General features: G+C 47.8%; 3 protein-coding genes across 3 annotated transcripts; 2 read left to right on the top strand and 1 right to left on the bottom strand.

Moving 5' to 3' along the window:
- Window positions 1-1,798: 1,798 nt before the first annotated feature.
- Window positions 1,799-2,945, bottom strand: LOC128275334 (doublesex- and mab-3-related transcription factor dmd-4). Its single transcript, XM_053013801.1, has 4 exons — window positions 2,679-2,945; window positions 2,304-2,553; window positions 2,035-2,245; window positions 1,799-1,937 (listed from the first exon to the last, which is right to left on the bottom strand). The coding sequence occupies exons 1-4, from the start codon at window positions 2,943-2,945 to the stop codon at window positions 1,799-1,801; spliced, it is 867 nt and encodes a 288-aa protein (XP_052869761.1).
- Window positions 2,946-8,382: 5,437 nt separating this feature from the next.
- Window positions 8,383-14,132, top strand: LOC128275326 (hematopoietically-expressed homeobox protein HHEX). The gene is made up of 3 exons (XM_053013791.1): window positions 8,383-8,872; window positions 13,471-13,673; window positions 13,746-14,132. The coding sequence occupies exons 1-3, from the start codon at window positions 8,383-8,385 to the stop codon at window positions 14,130-14,132; spliced, it is 1,080 nt and encodes a 359-aa protein (XP_052869751.1).
- Window positions 14,133-16,775: 2,643 nt separating this feature from the next.
- On the top strand, window positions 16,776-19,968 carry LOC128275325 (prion-like-(Q/N-rich) domain-bearing protein 25). Its single transcript, XM_053013790.1, has 5 exons — window positions 16,776-16,842; window positions 18,761-18,910; window positions 19,042-19,440; window positions 19,510-19,655; window positions 19,721-19,968. Exons 1-5 carry the CDS (start codon window positions 16,776-16,778, stop codon window positions 19,928-19,930), a joined length of 972 nt encoding a protein of 323 aa, XP_052869750.1. The 3' UTR covers window positions 19,931-19,968.
- The last annotated feature ends 135 nt before the right edge of the window (window positions 19,969-20,103 follow it).

Raw genomic sequence — 20,103 nt, 5'->3', positions numbered from 1 at the left:
GTTGGCTGCTAGCACCCTAGCGCGAATCTCCTCAGTTATGTCATTCTAGGAGCTAACCTTTGACCCCAGATAGGTGAAGTTTTGGACGACTTCGACACTTTCGTCACCTATTAGTACGTCACCCCCATGCCCCCTCCATCCCTATGTAGCGGAGACCCGTCAACATATAACGTCTATGTAATCAGAATAGGCCAGGATCTGGCTGGACTTGAAGTAGATTGTCCCTGAGGTCTCCACTCCGAGTCCCGGATGGCTCGCTCTTGCACGATGTTAAAGAGGAGACAGACTAATCCAACCCCCTTGGCGCAATCCCTTGGTGGTAGCAAAGAGATTGGAGAGCTTTCCATCCACCTTCACCTGGCTTCCCAACGAGCAACTGTATCCGGTTTTGTGTCCGGTGGACGGCCTGTTGGACACTTGAAACAGTGTCCGGATGCTGTATGGAGACGTCGCTGGAACCCTCCATTGTGATCATGAGAACCCTCCATTGTGATCATGGTGAAGATGGGTCGGTTGCGCTGGTTAGGACACGCTGCCAGGACGCCGGTTTTTCAACGGTTTGAACAACATAGAAGAATAGAAGCAACAACACTCTGGCATCAGCACTCCAGCAGTCACTCCAACACTGTGGAATGGAATTGATTATTCAAAGTATTCGAAATATAGTAATGGTCATCTATGTAAAAAATCCGAAAGCTCCTGGATTCTTGGGAGTCGTTAGTCTCCTTATCTACTTATTAGGTTTGGAAACATTTATCGAAATAAAACGATCTTAGCGATCTTGAAATGTGATCACCGTTAACCGTCAAACTGTCAACCTTAATTTAAAAATCGAATTCAAAGCCATGCGCGACGCGCTAGCTCATGGGCACTAGCTAGCTGACGGTTATCCGTTTCCTTGGCGCTAGCACGCTCATTTCAAACCGAAAACTCGTTACCACAAGCGACCGCTTATTGCGAACCAAAAAGGTCAAAACATTTCAAGTTTATGCTTGTTGTTAAGGTACCATTTCAGACGAAATTTTGATGTTTTTTTTTGTTTGTTCTATTCTTTTGTCAGTGACAGGGTTAACCATGGAAGTCTACAAAGAGGAAATTTACAGTTTTTCTTTGATAACGGCGAACACGTGAGCCAGGCAACTGAAATTGTGAACGGTGTTTATAATACCGATACTACGATACTAAACGAGCCAAAGATCTACCATCAAACAGTTTTCAACCATATGCCCAAAGCTGGATTCAAACAGAAGCTCGATGAACAAAAAACGTGATGAGTAAAATGTCCATCTTTGGCCAAACGGAGTGAAATCGATCCATTTTTTAAACGGATAATATTGTGCGAAAACGATCGTTGCCATAGCTTGGTGAAGCAGCCCAAATGGTGACCAAATCAGGACTAACGGCCAGGACGGTTCTAATGTGTTTTGGTGGGACTTGAAAGCAATCATTCATTATAAGTCGTTTCCGTATGGCCAAACATTAAATTTAGATCTCAACTATCAACAACTGCACTGTTGCACTGCACTGCACGATGACCAGAAACGGCCAGCCAAGAGGCGTTGTATTTCAACAGGACAACGCAAGGAGAATCAAATCGAACTTTGTTTGGGAAGGTATCGGAAGGTTCTACTCTCGATCTCGATTAATACGTAAAGCAATAGTAGAACGAACAAACATGAGAAAAAAAATAATTTACGCACGCAAATACCTTCTCGGCGTCACATTCTTTGGTGTCACTTTTTATTTTACCTTCTGCAGGTGGCACATAACATTGAAACAAGCATAAAAACAAACTGCATTACATTGGGTGATGGACACACATGACACAGTTCGGTAAAGTGCAGCGAGGCGCCAGGTTTGGCGCAATGTGGCTAAACGATACCGGAATGGACATCGGCAGCAGCCACTTGGGGTACGCAATGAAGGGCGAATATCCGCTGGCGTTTACCGATGGTTGAATCTGCGGTGGAATCGAATTGTAACCTGTAAGCATTTGTCTCGTTCAATCGAAACCGTGTCCTTTTACATACCAACGGAGGATTCGGGACCGTCGAAACGACGGTCGTAACGGGGGGCTTGAAGGCGCTGGAAGTGGTTTGCGTTTGACTGCACTGCTCAATCGCCTTCAGCAGGTCGGAATCGCATCGCTTCAGGATCAGCTCCAGTACGGACCGTTTTCGATGGGGAAACAGCTGAGCCAGCATGTCCAGCGCGTTTTGCGACACGGTCACATTTGCCGTTTCTGCTGCGGAAGATGATTTCTGGCCGGTGAAAGTGGCATTGGTTTGTGGCCCTTTACGTACCTTTCGGACGCCCTAGTCTCAAATCTTCGCTTGCCTCAAATCCTCCTCCCGTCGGAGCGTCCGACGATGTCGACGAAATGATATCCACCGAAGCCGTGGACGACGAGGGGGACGGGGATGGACAGGGTTCCGTGACGGTCATTCCGTATATTTTGCCCGGCGGAAGTGCCTCCAGCGGTGTGCCTGTTTCGGTGGAGGCCAACCGTAGCGCTATCGCATCTTCGACCGCTTGTTGTCTTTTCAGGGCAACCTTCAAGAGTCGTATTCAGCGCCTTAGCACAGTTAGTACCTTTTTATCACTTTCTTTAAAATTGCTTGATATCAAAAATTCATTTTTGTGGCTATTTTAGTTTCTTCAGCAGTTACGTAACCCACCTGTGCGGCCATTATCTTCTGTCGTGAAAGTATCAGCTCGCACTTGGCACATCGACAGTTCCGGTAAGTGCACTGTTTCTTGTGTCCCCGGAGCCCGGAAATAACCCCATGGTTTCGACATCGAGCGCACTTAGGAACGCGAAAATTCTGGCCACTTGCCGCACTATTGAGCATAGCCGTCGCTGCCACTGCTCCTGTCGCACCCGAAGCGGAAGTCTTGCCTGTACCGCCTCGTCCACTACTTCCCGCACTATTTGCGTTGCTCATGTTGCCAAAACGATTTCAGAAATTGAAACTTCCGACGGCAATGGTCCTGTCACAGTATCCAACACCAGACCCTTAACATTGACCAACCACTTGGCCCCAGATTGCTACAACTAGACGACGGACGAAATCCAACCTGCTCTGGGCGCGAGCGGAAATGGTACTGAAATCGGTGTTCGGTAGATACATCTGCCGAGCAGGCAGATCACAGCTCATCTTAGTTCGCGCATCTTCTCCGAATCCACATCTCTCCGCCCTCGCCGGTCTTTTGCTACATAACGCAGCGACAAACCACACGTTGTGTCGAGAAATAAATAACGACTCGTTGAGAGCTTCAATTACATATTGGACATTACATTGGATACAGACGTTTGCGTTGGACTCCTTGCTTTTATGTACTCTCTGATCGGTTGAGTCTTAATCTTCGATCTAAAAATGGTGCTGCCTTCTTTTTCCACTAAAACGAACCAATTCTGGCAACGGGATGGGCACATCTTGGTCGAGTGACAAGAATGCGTTTGTTTCTGATAAAAATTCTAGCTCGAAACGATACACATAGCCGTTGACGTTGATGGACAGTCGATCGATCGAGGATGCGATCTTTTCGGGCCAGAACCTACAAAGGGGTTTCGTTGAAACCATCCGTTCCTGATGATTGGAAGCATCTTCTCGCCGACATAGATAAAAAGTGAAACTTAATCCAACATCGAACAACCTGGTGCAAAATGCACAATCAGCTACAAACATTTAACCTTATTTTATCTCGAAGGAAAGAGCATTGTTTTCGACTGTTAATACAATAAGGCGCTCTTGTGATAGGAAAGCGCGGCTTTATCGCCGAGGAGCGCCTTTGACAAATCCGCCGGCCGTAAAAATCTATCACGAAGCAGTTCATCGCAAAGATTTATAGACCTTCCAACCTTCGGCGGGAACCTGGCGCGGGATAGATAAGCGAGTGTCAAATCATTTTTGATTCCCGTGATTTCAGAAATCACAGCGCGGCCACCTCGCGAACGGTAACCTCTTTTTTTGCCCCCGTGATTGCAGGTAATGCCGCTGATTAAACGAGTGTCCATAGAGAGTGTCTTCCGCGGCGGGGTGGGCCGGCAGACGATCGGATTAGGCCGGCGGCTGGCGAATGGACACTTCACCCTTGGAGGGATGTGCTTGGAGTGGGCTAAGTAGCGGCTCGACTGTGCCAAAAGCATACCGCCCGAACGATAAGATATCCAGTATAAATAGACACCCAAATAGGTCCGATAACTGCGTCATATTGTATACACGGGGAAAAGGTTGGAAACTTTATCCGTCTAGCTGACGCCGAAGGGCTGACGAAATCGGTTGGAACGTTCGAAGAAGTCGGCCAATTTTGCCGAGTGTATTGTCAAGCTGCTTATCGTGAGTCCTAGGCCCCAAATCCGCGCCCGAAATGGTGTTATCGGGTTGAGTTTTATCGTGTTCGAAATCCGGTACTTTTTATGAACCAGGACAATTTTCAGATAGTCCTACACTCATCAGACGGCAACTAAATTATAATAAAATTGTATGACTTTCGCGTAAGCAACCGAACGAAGCCACCATATTGGAAGTGCAGGCGAATAAGTTTATCCTTTAGAGGGTCAGGTACGAACACTACAATTACATCATTCGGTAAGTCTAATTAGCTTGAGCCATTAAACTCTTGCCAGAAATGCGATGATAACGAAGGCTTTCAAATTGTTTTAAAATTAAATTAGCCTTATCCTGGAACAGTACTGGAAATAGATAAACAATATCGAAAACCAACCAACAAGTTCATCGAAAATATCGAATAAATCGAATATGTAAAGGTTAAGGAATAAATTAACAAATTAAGTTTCTCAATACCCTTTTCTTGTCTTGTTCTAATGGTTTTCAAATATGAACGTATTATCATTGAACTGAATCACTCATTTAATTTAACTTCTTCACTTCCTCATTCTCAGCTCAAAAATCAAAAATCAAATTAATCAATGAATTCGGGCTATTTTATAACGCACTAATAATAGCGTTATAAATTTAATCATCTCCAATAACAACTCCTAATTTAGCTCGAGAAAATTGAAAAAATTGTTATAAAAGTTCTGTTAATTGTATATTGAAATTTTTTACTAAATTTCTAAACTTGTTTTTTTCTTTCCTTTTTAAACTGTGATTTTTTGCATATTAAACATGTGATTTCTTCTTTCCCTTCTCTTACCGTTCTTTTTTTCTTCTGTGAACGCCAGAAACGGGGCGGAGCTAACGAATTCCGCGAGTGGCTGAGTGATTCATTCATTCATTCATTCATTCATTCAGGGCGCTCATTGACGGCCATTTTTAGATCCTATCGCTTTATTTCGATAAATGTTTCTATAAAATGATATTTTATTATTATATTTTTTATCAATCTTTCTTACATTCAAACTAGCTTCGTTAGCTTCGTTTTTGTTACGGCGTGACGTGCTACGTTCGGCGTTTTGGCATCTAATTTCTTAAAATCGTTAGAAGCCGAATCGATCACGTGCTCCGGAGGAAGTGAGAAGTCGCCAGTACGCACATGCCGAAACAAGATACAAAACTCTTATCGGATAGCGTTATCGGATAATGGCGGTTCGAGTCGCCGGATGAGACATTCAATCGAGTTCACTGGATCCTGTTCCTGTTCCTGCTGCTACTCAAATGTTGCCCCCACGTTATGGATATACGTTATTATTCCTTGTTTTCCTTTGCGACACCCAGCGCGACAGGTTTCGACAAGCACACAGATTAAATGTGGTTTGTTTGAAGTAATCTGGTGGCGGCACTACACATCCCTCTCTACGGGAGCAGATCGACGTAATTCGATACTTCTGAAGCCATGATTTTTGTTTGTTTAACTTCATACACGAAAACGCAGGCTCTCTGTGTACGGATAACCAGTTAATGGAACTAATCCGCCTCGCGTGTCGCCTTTTACACTTGTGTGGTCCTGAACGGCGGAACTCCTTCATGTAAGAACCAACGAACATACGAACCAACGAATTTGTTGCAAAAAACACACAACATTTGGGTCCAACACGAGGACCTTGGATGAGATTTTTACATCGCCGCACATTACAAGTTAACAGCGCAGCCGCTGGAGTCGGTCGATGGTTTTGATTTTTCTATTAACAGTATCGATTACGAAACGATATTGACACATGGGTTTCCAGTGACGGCTAATGGATATGTTTCGAAACAACGTCTGCAGCAGCAGCAGCAGCTTCATCCAGCGACGCATTGTGGGGGAAAATGTTTACAAAAAGCGATTCATCAAAACCTTTTAAGATGCTATGAATGTTAACTACCTCATCCCTTCTTTCGGATCGTCTTCCTAGTATTTGAGCCAACAGTCTGCCATTTTATGCAACAAGAACTGCATTTTCTATCATATTGCACTGAATAAAAGCATCAATGATCGTTCAATTTCCCGTTACTCATCATTCTAAAAGTAAGGTCAAAAACATTTCAGCCAATCGAGAAATAACAGATCGCTCTGTGAAATCGGTGCCCCTGGTTGCAAGCTTTCTAAGGCATCTATTTCTAACCCATTCGGTTGAGCACATTTTCGTTATTTATTTGGGTTTTCACGGCTACGACAACACAACACCCAAATGCTGTCTGCTGCAGTTCCTAGACCGCACGATAGACGGTATAGTCCGCACCATATGGGAAACGTGACAGGTTTAACAGGAGACATAAGAAGCCAGGGAACTGAACCAAAACTGGGACCCGGGTTCCTACAGCCCGGGAGAACCGGGAAACCCATTCGAAATGAAAACATGACATCCGACCGGCGGCCATACCATCGACCCCGGCGGCCCAGTTAAAATGGCCCTTTTCCGCGCCCGGATCCATGACCGGGACCTCCTACTGCCACCACACACTCCTGCTGCACTATTTATTTATTTATCTTAAGCTAATTGATTTTGTGTCACATTTTGTTTGCACAGGGAGTGTATATCCGCGCAGGAGTGGCACAGATCGGCCCGAGGATCACGGCTTACGCAAGCCGTGATCGTGATGGATCGGATCGGTGAAACTGTGGTGTGATCAATTACCGCCATGGAAACGGTTACGTAATCTTCAACTCCGATTCCGAGGCTCGATTCGTGTATTTTTTAATTTTTCGACTTTCGGATATCTTCCCAAATGTTCTGCTCCAAAGCAACGGAAGCCGTAAATGAATTGAATGTGTCATTACTTGGTCCGCAGATGGGTGTTGCGACTCATAAACGCATCGTGTCAAGCATCCCGGATTTCTCTGAAGCCGTCATCTCCGTTTAGATCGGAGACCTACGAATTACGTTACAACATGTTTCGACGCAATATTTGTTTATTCCGTCGCTTTGATTCAGTGGCTCAATCGGAGATACCGACCACGATCGGCCGCGATTCCGGCGAAAACGATGTTTTAATAAATCGGGCATCGGGCGCTAAACTACCGAAGACCACAGAAATCCACGGAAATAAAAGTCACAGTTTTAATACCGTATCGTAGAAGAGTAAACAAAATGGTAGGCGAAGGAGAAACAAATTATGCAGTGCGCCGACAAACAAACGAGTGTTGGCGTCGGAAAGCATGAGACGATAGTGACAAAACGGAAACGGGGATCAAGGCATATATCGACTAAAATTTAATCCTTCGGGATCACAAAGGATGTATCACACGAATAGCTCTGCCATTTTGTTGTCCACAGCTTCTCATCAATCGATACGAACTTGCGAATAAATTGGCAAACGTAGCGGCACCGCGACCGATAATGGCGCAAATCGGTTTCAAATCCCACAAACACACACACATACACCCCAAAGGTGAGCCGCCACCAAATGGGCGAGTTGGTGCGGAAAAGAAGAAGGCAAAACACACGATCGAAGGGCCATCGGAAGCAGAAGGAAAGCAAATAAAACACGGCCGTGGTGGTTTTTTTCGGGGTTGGTGTTTAAGGGCGACAAATCGCCGTTTTATCATCGCCGAACCCACACCGCCAACCGGGCCACCGGGTTCCTCTATCTCTCTCTCTCGCTTCCGAGAGTGTTGCCACCCGTTATCAACTATGGAATCGAAAGTCGAAATCGGATTCTATTAAACGGCATTAATGTACATATATTGTACCGGAGTGATAAAACCCCTTTCAGTCACTGATTGCAGCCCGAGGCGGTGCGTTTACCGGGTCGAGAGCTAGTTACAGGGTCGGTTTCGGTGCGTTAAGGACCTCCGCAAACAGTTACACGGGTTATTGTGCGCGTTATGGATTGCGGATTGGTGCCACTTAAGGTGCGTTCGCAGAAGTGCAGTGACAGCTTCCAGTCAATTTAATTGCAAAAGTTTACAGACGCGTGCCCTTAGTCCGAAATTGAATACAAATCTGATACGTGTGGTGACACATTGAAAGTTCGATAACATATCCGACGGCCAACCATGAAGATGGGATCGTCCAAGCGCAAAAGCTCCTTCCGGATCGACGACATCCTGCACCAACAGCGCGCGGACCATAGTTTGCTGTACCAGCATCACGCGGCCGCCGCAGCCACGGCTGGCCGCCAATCGCACACATCCGGAAGCCAACCCGGCCCGGACGGTGTGGCTTCGCTTCCATATCCGACCGGCCCGAGTTACGGTGCCGTTCCGGCGCACTCCCTACCCGTGGACTGTACTGCCACCGGTGGTGGCCGGACACATCGGAGCAGTTCACCCCCCGGCATAGGGCTTCCGGTGGCCCACAGTGCTGGTGGTGGTGGGTCACCCGCCTCGATCGGTCGGTCCGATTCGCCCAAAAAACCGACGGCCGTCTACCCGGGGTTGCTGGATTTCTCTAAAAGCGTGATTCCGCTGCCACTGCAGCTCGGAGTGCCCACGTTCAATCCCATCAACGCCGCTTACTTGGAGCACTACGCGTCTGTGCTCAAAGGTAGGTCTCGGTCGTATACTTCCTCTATTAAGAGTCCCTTTTGAGGTAATTGTCAAAATGCGAGGTGTGCTTCAATTTCGAATTAATCCTTTAAAACTCTTTCTAACTCTTTCTAACTCTTTGGCCGCCATTTTATTTCTGCTAAATTGATTACTCATCCAAATGGCGGTTATTTATATTTGGCCCACAACCCTTAAAATGACAAATAATGGCGTGCAATAGCGCGGTGCGCGTGGTGTAATCGATAGACGTCGTCCTGTAAGCTTCCAGCGGCCAGCACCGAACCCGAATCGGGGGACCATAAAACGGCCAACGATCAAAGCACCGATAGTATTCGGAACGCTTATCGACCGCCGGTCCGGGCGGTTCCGCCTCGGTCCTCGGCCGAGGCAATTGAGCCACGCGGAGGCCGGGAGAACGGGAACCTAATCTGGGTGCCTTGGGCCCCGGGGCCCCAAACGGTGCCAATTGGGCCCCCGAATTCACTTTGTACTCGGGTCCCCTCGGGGAGATGAAAGGGACCGCCAAATCGAACGAGTAATCTTTCACCTGCAAGATTTATTAAATGCCGTCGTTTACGGTTTGCGACGACGATTAATCGGCTCTCGCGCGGGGCCAATTGATTTACGGCCCGCTATTGGCCGGGCCGGCCCGGGACGATGTGCTTGTTCAGAAGCTTGCCACAAACGAGCGGCTTGTTGTGTAGTATTTCGGTTCGTTCGTCGGTTTTATTTGCACGGTGACGCTCAATATTGTGATAAGCAATGTGCAGCTACCGGTGCTACCGGAAAAACGGTGGAGCCCCCCTCCCGGTCCCGGTCCCGGTCCCGGTCCCGGTCCCGGTTCGATGCCCGGAAAGGATTGGTTCGTCGCGGTCCGCTTTCTTTTCCTGTTTGGAGTGCCTGGATCAGTTTGGCAATTGATGCATTGGTGCAATTGGTGCAATTTGGTGGAAAAAATTGGTTTACTCAACGGTAATAGCTTTGCGATTCGCGATGGCGCATCCGTTGGCAGTGCGAAGCATCGCTGTGCCGTATTTGCTCTGTTCGTTATTAAAACCAAGTAATCCTCGTTCACTTAAGACACATTCAAACCGTAGATAAAAGAGAGAGAGAGAGAGAGAGTGAGAGAGAGGGTGGGGTGGGGAGACATTACTCATCGAAGGCAATCGGTGAAAATTGATCGGGATATTAAATCGAGACAGTACTCAGTTTGATAAAAACTACCCAAATTATTTAAGGCTATCTTTGGACCAATTATAAGGCTGTCTAAAAAGTCATGGACGTTTTTTGCGTAAACATCAAAACATTATTACATTGAAAGTATCTTATCAATTGTCCGATTTGCGTCAAATATGCAATGTTTTATTGGAAAATTTGTTGCCGTTCTAAAGCCATCGAACCATAGCTTCATAATGCCTCTTTCATATAAGTCTTGATCGTTATTGGCGAAAATCTCAAGCAATCTATTTTCACAATCCTTTCTTGATATTATTTTCTTATCACTCAGGAAGTTTTGCTTTAAAACTTCCCAACCAAGCTCCCGAACATTCTGGCGAATCATGCGTGACATTTCGATCTCCTGATGGAACACAACACCTTTTCTGTTGGCCAATTCTGAGCTGATGGGCTGATTATTAACATGTCGATCAACTTTGATTATTTCTGTGCTTTTATCGACATTTTCGACGGCAGGTCTGCCTTTGCGAGGTGTACACGTATCTTTAAAACAAAAAAACACTGAACCAGGTTGATAAAACCAAAATTGCACGTAGCTAGCTGTTAGAGCATCGGCACCATGCACATTATGCATAATTTCTGCGGCCTAGCTTGAACTTTCAGCTTTATCAAAGAAAATTTGTAAAATATTGGGTATATTCCCTTTGGTGACTTCCACAGCTAAGTTCCACAGTTCCACGCCCTGTAACCCACAAGCGAATGGAACAAAGATAACACAGTGGAAGTATTTTTGAAGTGTAAAATATCAGCTTTAAAACAAGCCTAAACTTAAAACTGTACGACCGATACTTCACGAAATATAAAGGCATCTACCGACAAAATAATAAATTACTTTTTAGCCAACCTTATATGTTTTATGCACAAATTTCGAACCTTTCCATATTCAATCCTTTCAACGTCCAACCCTAACAACCTTTGGAAAAAAGGGAATCACCGTGTCATTTGATTTAAAAAAATGCATAAAATCGTACCGGATACACAGTATCACACAAATCTGTGTATCGATGGATACACAGAAAGCGATGTCCACCTGTACCGTTTGCCTGGCTGGCTGACTGGCGCCACCAGTATTTCGGGCTATCCGCGGCCGATCGTCAACACAACCCGCGCGCCCAGCGCCGAACGACATTAGAGGGAGCATAAAAAGATTACAAAACCGAATCGATCTCGACCCCACGTTGGTCGGTTGTAACTACAACAGTGTAAGCAAATGCATCTGCAAACATATAGACCCGCGCCAGCCGCCGTCTGGCGCCAGCCACCGACCGAAGTCAGTGGTCTCGTCGAACTGTTTGATCTCGGTGGCCCCTGTTTGTGGAACTCGTGCGCCGCTATAATGCGCCGGCCCACTGCAATCGATTGAAGCCGTCGGGGTCGTCTATCAATCTTAAACAAAGATATTGGCCCCCGGTCGGTGGCGCCACACTGGATATGCCCCGAGCGTAAATAGTGTCCCCGGATCGCCGTCGCTGCTACCGGAGTACTATTTGACCAATGTTTCCAACGATTTGTCACGTTGGACCCATTTCGGGGACGAAGGGACCCCGGGAGCACCGCCAATAGGGCCGCGCGGCCCGGGCTAGGATTAAGGGTTCGGGCTTGGGCTTATCATAGATCACACACATATCACAGTCGGGAACCGTTTTCGGGTCGGCCACACTCCCGGGGCTTATCGTGTCATCATCGCCAGCCCGTCAGCCCGCCCTGGACGCCCCAAACAGACAGTTGCCGCCACTTGGCCAATGGCGCACGTAATTATTTTTCGAGTAGCAGCGGAAGATTCGGGTGGACACAGTGATCGGGATCGGGTGGTGTGGCGATGACGCGGGATGACTTTGGAACCGACCAAAAGCTTACCCAATCGACTCCGTCATATCGCAGGGATTAGCGGGCCTTCGTCGCTTGGTTCGTCGTTTTGTCGTCGTCGGAATCGAACTCGACCGTTTTTGCTGGGGTCCACCGCGGGCTAATCACAGAGGGATGGGCAGTAAATCGGAACGATCGCTGCGTGTGAAGTGACCGCAATCGCGGGCTAATTGGAAACTGATTATCAAATTGACATTCTGTTCACCTTGGTGTGGCCAAATGTGCCGTAATACACGAAATGATACTGCACAATCCTTCACACGGTGAGTTTACACATTTATCATCAAGTAGAATCCACTGGTAGCTTGAAAATGGTGGAATAGAGGAGCCACTACTCAGAAATTATGAAAACATAACCGCAATTCGTTTCCTCTGCTATCAACTGCTCTATCGATTGATAGCCCAGCAGCAGCAGCTGTCAGGCAGTCAGGAGCCGACCGCCGGGGGCCGAAACTGCCGCACAGGATTCCGAAGGAGATATTGAACCCGGGCGAAGATAAACAGTATCAGGATTTCGGTCGCTTTATCGTTTCACTCGATTAGCGAAAATTGCACCCTAAATGAACAGTGATTTTGTTGCCACCGGACAAACAGGCCCGGTCCCGGCCCTAATCCTCCCTTTCGGAGGGGGGTTATCCAACGTATCGGCCAAGTAAACAGACACGTTGTCGCATCGAAAATGAAGTGGCCAAGACGTCCCGCGGGTGCCGCGTGTCTGTGGTTCTGCTTCCTGGCGCAGGGACGCTGGATCCGAAATAATTGATACAAATTAAATCACCGACGCGTACGCCGAAGGTGCATTGGAAGTTGATGGAAAAGACAAACATAAGCCGAAAGCCGTCCAGAAAGTAGAACTGTGCCGAGCTTGTGAACTTCGTTACGGATTCCGCCCAGGAAATTGTGCTTTATTTGCTTAAATTCATCTTCGCTCTCTCCCGCGGGCGCCATATCGTTGTTCGCTGAAGGACGATGACATACTTAAGATGCTGGCAGAAAACAACACCGGTTCAGCCGTGGGTATGTTTGCTTTGGCGTTTGTGTAGACATTGCACGTGTGGTCGGACTGGAGACTGGAGCCGACCACTTGCCCCAGAGGGCAATGTATATAAATGATCGAAGGAAAACACAAGAGAATGCTTAGAAAATAGAGCGACCAACCGTCAAATTTACCCGCAATGCATTCCAACAAAGAAGCCAATTTTTTAACGCTACCCTACTTAACCGTTGAATATATTCTTAATTTATTATATTATATGTATTATACATAATATTATACTTTACTTTACTCAGAGCTCTGTGTTCGATGAATTCCTGTTATATCTTAGATTGTGTGCCATTGGACTATTATACTATGTAGGTCATTCGTTGAGTGTACTGATGATGTTGAGGTCGTTATTATGCTAGCCCATCATCAAATCTGAATATTTGTAGATATTCCAACGAAAAAACCACCGTAACTCAACCCTTGTTCCCACCAATTGTTTCCACCCTCAGCCACCCCCCGCGCCGTTTGGCCGTTCTACACCCACCCGTACAGCTACCTTCTGCCACCGTGCGGTTCGAAGCGCAAGGGCGGCCAAGTGCGCTTCACGCCACAGCAGACGCAAAGCTTGGAGAAACGGTTTTCCAACCACAAGTACCTTTCGCCGGAAGACCGCCGAAACTTGGCCATCCAGTTGAAGCTTAGCGATCGGCAGGTAAGCTATTCGGCGTTCGGCCGGCTCACCTTCGGCCAACCGACTCAAACTGCTACTCGCTTCCCTGAATAGGTGAAAACGTGGTTCCAGAACCGTCGGGCCAAGTGGCGGAGGGCCAACAATGGGTGCCAGTCGACAGACACTCTCGGACCGGCGGACTCGGGTTTGGGTGGCGCTGGAGATCCGGCCAAACTTCCGGCCCTAGCCCACGGCGCGGCCAGTTATCCCAGCTCAACGGGCTGCCGCACGAAGAAGTACTCGCATGTCGACGACGACGACGACGAGGATCACGCCAGCCAAGGCGGCCACAAGGATCCGCGATCCGCTAGGAGGGTCCGCACGGCACAGGGGTACGATTGCAAAAGCACCGACAGCTTCTCGGATCACGAGGAAGACGGCTCGAGTGACGACCCGGACGAGGATGATGATGAACCGGCTTCACCCATCAACGTAATCTAGTGTTAGCCAACTCCCCCTCCCGAACCCTGTACATAAATGTGTGTGTGTGTGTGAAGTACAATTTAAAAGTTGAACCTACTACCTCAATAAAAAAGATAGTTTATGTGGATATCTCTAACTCCTTCGTGCCTTGCGCCAAATCGGTCCGCTTTTGTCCACTCACGATGACGATGACCGGCACATGTCCACTCGTTCCGCATCCCGCACCGAGGGGGGTCCCCAAGAAAGGCCACCACCGGCCGACCTTTGCCCAGTAATTAGCGGTCTTCGGTGTACTGCGGACAATCGTTTCAATCGCAACTTGTCTAATAAATCACCGCCGAATTGCTGGTAGATAACGTGGCCGCGCTCGGTTGCTGTAACTGGCCCAAGTGAGTCAGCCGCGCCGCGTTTGGTTACCTCTCGATAAGGTAATCGGGAGACCGCGCATACTTTACTGCCCTCGAATCCGAGGGGCACCACACGTGTGTGCGGGGCCAAACCGATTGGCCCTTGGGGCGGTACAAAATGAAAATAGAAATTTGAAATAGCGCAAAATAAAAAGCACACCCCCACAGCTCATTCATCAAACGGGGAGCGGTACGATGATCGATAATCCGCCGTGTCCGCCGAGTTTCAAGTCCGCTCGCAACACGCGACGCCTATCACTCGGGCTGATAATTATCGGTTTGGGAAAAGATAAAACACTGGAGCAGTTTGCCAGCAACAATCACCGTCGTCGATTGCACATCCGAATCCAGCGCAATTCGGAACCATCTTGACGAAATAGCGGAAGAATTTTCGAGAATTCATAATTCGGGCCGTGACTTCGCCCGGCCATCGATCCACAAACGGGCGACAACAACTACGACGATGATGATGTTATCGTGTGGCTCGTGTGCTTATCATAATCAGCGTTGTTGGCAAATGCCGGATCGCTGGCCGGTTTGTGGAGCCGGGAGCTGGGAGCCGGGTGTGCGGGCGGCGGCACACATCACAAGGCACCGGCACCTGGAAGCTTACGCGAACGTGTATCGCCTGGTGGGGCGCATTTGGGAAATAAGAAAGCTGTAGACCCGGACCCGTGGCGACCCGTGGCATCTCCTCCGCGAGCTAATCGAGCGCGACCGAATGAAGGTAATCGAATTTCGAAAAGTCCAACATTGAGCGATCGCCCCGATCGAATTGGTGCTGCTGGTGCTGCTGCGGGGTTGTTGTGACTGAATAACATCGCGGAGACCACCCCAACGGTGGATAACCACTCTATCAGCGGTGCTTAATCAATCACCTACGTTCGACGACGAACCCCATTATCAACCCGCAGCAGGGCAAATGCAGCGAAAGGCCAAACAGTAGTACTTTGCTTAATGTAGTTATTCAACCCTGCTTTACGCAATTCCGCCCTCGCCCGGGCAACGGGTTTGCAAACTCGGAGAATTGTAAAAGAAATTCGAATTAACGCGATCTGGACCGCGGACAACAACAGCAACGAATGAATGGATGGGTTGAATGGAAATGACTGAATGAAAATGCCAATCCCAGGGAACCGAGCGACCCCACAAATTCACACAATTTTCCTCCGGCAATAAACGCAGAGCGCAGGTGAACCATAATTGCGCAATGTTTATGTTAATATTAGACGCATTCATTATAATTTGGCTTCCGTTTAGGCACCGTCCGGCCATCGTCGCATCTCGTCAAACGCAGCTTGCCGTTTTCAGGTTAGATCACCGGATCGGAGCAAGATTGAGCGCATTCTCGAACAGCGCACTAACACATGGGCTGAATAGTCGCGAACCTAACGCACAATCGGCGCTAGTTTTATAGCATTCATCGCTTTTTCCGTTAGTAGTAAGCTTCAAAACAAAGCTGTTAAAATTTCATGATATTCTACTCGTAAATTGGCGGTATATTGTGGTAAGATTTACACTACTTTTGTTATTTTTAAAATAACGGTTTAAACACAATTTCGTGTTTTAACGTTACACTGGTTGTTGAGTGATCGTGTGGTTCTTGATGAATAAAGTCAATTTTGAACAAAAAAATCCTGTTTTCTGTCTTATGCTCTGAATTTTTCATCCCATGTGTTAGCCATCTCACTACGAGGGAGAGAGAAAAAGAGATAGATAGAGAGAGAGAGAAACGAAATGAATCAACAATTGGTAGGGTTTGTGATTTTTTTTTTCGTCTGCATGCTGCCGTTGCGCTCTCCATTTGGAGGTTTTTCCGCGGCCAAGCCCATCCACTCAGATGCGATGTAATTGTCGATTGATTGCACCGTGAACCAGCGGGGCTTTGGGCATGAGAGAGCGTTTAAAAAGGCCACGCGCGCGTGCACGCGACAGAGCGAGAGGGAAAACCGGCTGGATGGTGGGTGGAAAATGCTGAAAAATTGACCGCGCAATTCCATCAGTTTCCATTGTTGTTTTGGGCCGCTTCTTCTTTTTTCTCCTTCTGTATCTGTTTCTGTCTCTCTAGCGGTGGCGCTTCCAGCCTCATGAAGCTGCTGCGCAACATAATGTTGGGCGCCACAGAGAAAATGTAGATCAGATGCTTCAGTACCAGATTCGATTCCGCGCGGTAATGTTGTCGGTGGCACGGTTTTGCCACGTGCTCTCAGAACCGTACAGTATCTAGCGAGAGGGCATCGGGACCGCCGCGATCATGTGGAGAACCCTCGGTTCGGCGCTCTGCCTGCTGGCCACGGTGCAGTGTCAAACGTTCATACGGCGTAAGTCGGGTGTTCCGGGCTTCCAAAGTGTCCGGTTTCGTTTGTGGTGTGTTTGTGTTTGATTGACCCGTTTCTAACCACGGAAAGTGTTGGTTGTGGAAGCGAGCACAGGTTCGAATGAAACTGCAAGTTCGGGACACATGTTAATGAGGATCGATCTAATAGCTTATCTGACGAAAGACGAAGCTTTGATAAAACTGTAGAATTCCTAAAGCCCTTTCCGTTGGTGGGCACAACGCATAACGGGGGCTGCGATGGGCCACTTCGAAGTAGTACCCTCGCGGAATAGGCTGTTTTAATTACCGCAGGAAAATCGATCAATCCCACCAAATGCTACCGATTGCGCAGTAAATACCTATCCGTGCGCAATACAGTTCGGTGGTGTTATCGATTCCGGGCCGCCGATATGGAGGCTCAATTAGTGTCACGGTTTAGTGCATTCAATCATAATTGATTGGCACTCGTTGGAAAATTGATTGTAGAGTAATAAAATTAAACAAAAATAGAACATAAACCCAAAATAATAAAAACGACGTCCGGCAGCGTACCGCACGCCCGGGAAAGCCCAGCCCGAGTTTCATCCCCGCCGTAATCGATCCGTGGTTTGGCAGCAGGGGTTTTTTGTTTTGGGGTGACGCGCTTTATGACCTCAACGCGCCCGGGACGAAGGGTTGGGCGTTTGGAATCGGCCGTTTGGAGGAGAAATCGGCAATCGGAACCAAATTTGGATGCAAAAATTGCTGAAACGGAACAGCAATACGCCCGGCGATGCAGATGGCATATTTCTGTACAGCACAAGGGCACACCTTTTAAGTTGAGTGTTTGAGTGCGCCTTTTTAATGATTGAATGATTTAAAGTATAAAGTAATGATTTAGTTACAAAAATATTGTTTATACCTGTGGTTCCAAACTGTGTTTAAAATCGCAAATATCAGTTACCGCCGTCTGTTGGCAACTTCCGTTAGTGCTTCGCTGGTTGGTGCCTGTAAAATGATCTAACGTGCTGGCAAACGCATACGGCACGTATGCCGGTTTTAAGGTGTGTTCACCGTAACAGCAAATGGCCTTCGCGCACTTCCGTCTGCCGGCCCTATGGGAGGAGGGCGCGGTAGCGGCAGCACCGCTCGCGGCACAGTCACTCACCTCCAGAAACCTCCATCGGAATAAATGCGAGGGAGCGAGAATCCGGCGTTTCATTATCCCGAAATTTACATAACCGCACCGCGAATGATACGCAACGATCGCCTCGCGGCACGCTCGTGATGCACGTGAACCTATCGAACTCTGGGACAGAAAAGAAGGGAAACCTCAGAAGAAACGAGGCAAAACAGAATTCAAACGGAAAACACATAGAGCATCGCGCGAACGAGCAAGTGAAGTAGCGCTGGAGAGCGGGAGGTTGTGAGAGAAGATCATGAAGATCGGCAACAGATCAACAATGTACACACTTTTGATGCTGCATGCTACAATCGGTTCGCGCATTTCTTAAGCTTATTACGAAAAAGATACCACGCAACGATGGTGGGCAATATGGGTTCCGATGCACGAATTTTCCCGTTAGGCAAATAAATAAACAAAAAACCAAATTATTTTCACCAAACGCCTTCGGGGAAAGAGTTGATGGAAAGATATCGCATTCCGTCCTCGTTCGGAAGGTTTCGTGATGCACGAATTTCGAAACGATATTCCTCATTCGAACAGTACTCACACAATTGAATAATAATTGAGGTCAAGCATTGAAAACAGCCGAAGAATAGTGAGGATATTTAAATTGTACTAACCCAAGTCTGGGCACTTAAGTGATTTGTATGTGCGTGAAATGTTTATTCAGAAATCGCAAAAAGGGCGAGTACGACCCGGAAGGCAATGGACAAGTGATAACCAACTAACCAACTACACACCCTTCAACACCACACAGGAACAGCAAACGTGTGCCGGACGGATGAGGAGTGTCCAATGCAAGCTTACTGCGAAAGGTACAACACAATTCACGAGTACGGGGTCTGTTCGTGCATGGCCGGCTATTTTGCCGTGACCGACACTAACACAACACGGCGTTGTTTGCGAGGTAACGTGGCCAGGATACTATTAACCTCACGTCAAAAATCCCAATTATTATCTCACTTTTCACACTCACAATCTGCATCTGATGGCTACACTCTGCCGGTTCGTTAACGGGTCTAAATCTTCCGATTGCAGCGGCCACAGACATCGGGGATTACTGCCTGCACAACGATCAGTGCCAGTACACGCTCAGCACGGACTCGGAGTGCAGGGACAATTCGTGCCAGTGCCGCGAAGCTGCCCATTACGTTGAACGTGAAAAGCGATGCTACAAAACGAGCTTCCTGGGCGAATACTGCCGGCTGACAAATAACTGTATCGGGAATGGCACTTACTGCCGTGACGGTATCTGCGTTTGCACACCGGGCAAACATCCGAACGTCGACCGGAACCGGTGTCTGTATGACGCGAAGCTCGGAGACCAATGCTTTCGGGACGAGGAGTGCGTGACGGATAACTCGCGGTGCGCCCAAGAGATCTGCACGTGCCGAGTCAGTCACGTGCTCAACAAACAGCGAAACCGATGCCTACCCAGTAAGGACGGACGCAAAACGGAAATGGAGTGTCGTTAACCCATCATGCACCGTGTCCATTTTCTTGCAGTTGTTAGTAAAATATATGACCTCTGCGAGGAGCACATCCAGTGCCTGTATAACATTCCATACTCGCAATGCCGCATCACGACCGGGACGGATGGGATCACCAGCGGCCGTTGTAGCTGCGCCAATCGGTTTCACGAAGCGGGCTTGGTAAGTAGTGCAATTCGAATTACACCGTTTGCGTCGCAAACATTCTCAAGCATGTCTTTATCCAGAAATGTCACTCATCCGTGCATCTGAATGGGATCTGTGAGGTGCCGGAAAACTGTATCGATCCCGATACCAGCTGCTTCCACGGGCGCTGCCGCTGCATCGATCATATGATCGAGGTGGACGGAATTTGTTCTTCGGCTTCACAGATACGGATCGGTTGGGCTCTTCTTAGTATACTACTAGCCGTCAGTACACCGAACACCATCAGTTGACCATCCTAGACACGGTCCACGCGTCCACGGCTAACCCACCAAAATGAGGAAAACACAGTCCATCCCCTAACTAAAATACTCTCGTGTGAAATGTTTTCCAACTTGCGAAGATACAAATCGCTCATCGGAAGCATGCATTCCAAAGGTACAACCAACGATATTAGCACTGAATA

This window comes from Anopheles cruzii, chromosome 3 (assembly GCF_943734635.1).
Source record: "Anopheles cruzii chromosome 3, idAnoCruzAS_RS32_06, whole genome shotgun sequence".
Lineage (NCBI taxonomy): Eukaryota > Metazoa > Arthropoda > Insecta > Diptera > Culicidae > Anopheles > Anopheles cruzii.
This window is presented reverse-complemented; position numbering and strand designations above follow the sequence as displayed.

Excerpts from the sequence above, each read along its gene's own strand:
- LOC128275334 (XM_053013801.1), bottom strand. The coding sequence starts at position 2,945 with ATGAGCAACGCAAATAGTGCGGGAAGTAGTGGACGAGGCGGTACAGGC. Across the intron at positions 2,554-2,678 it reads AGAAGATAATGGCCGCACAG|GTTGCCCTGAAAAGACAACA; the intron begins GTGGGTTACGTA and ends CGACTCTTGAAG. Across the intron at positions 2,246-2,303 it reads GAGACTAGGGCGTCCGAAAG|CAGAAACGGCAAATGTGACC; the intron begins GTACGTAAAGGG and ends CATCTTCCGCAG.
- LOC128275326 (XM_053013791.1), top strand. The coding sequence starts at position 8,383 with ATGAAGATGGGATCGTCCAAGCGCAAAAGCTCCTTCCGGATCGACGAC. Across the intron at positions 8,873-13,470 it reads CTACGCGTCTGTGCTCAAAG|CCACCCCCCGCGCCGTTTGG; the intron begins GTAGGTCTCGGT and ends TTCCACCCTCAG. Across the intron at positions 13,674-13,745 it reads TGAAGCTTAGCGATCGGCAG|GTGAAAACGTGGTTCCAGAA; the intron begins GTAAGCTATTCG and ends TTCCCTGAATAG.
- LOC128275325 (XM_053013790.1), top strand. The coding sequence starts at position 16,776 with ATGTGGAGAACCCTCGGTTCGGCGCTCTGCCTGCTGGCCACGGTGCAG. Across the intron at positions 18,911-19,041 it reads AACACGGCGTTGTTTGCGAG|CGGCCACAGACATCGGGGAT; the intron begins GTAACGTGGCCA and ends TTCCGATTGCAG. Across the intron at positions 19,656-19,720 it reads GGTTTCACGAAGCGGGCTTG|AAATGTCACTCATCCGTGCA; the intron begins GTAAGTAGTGCA and ends GTCTTTATCCAG.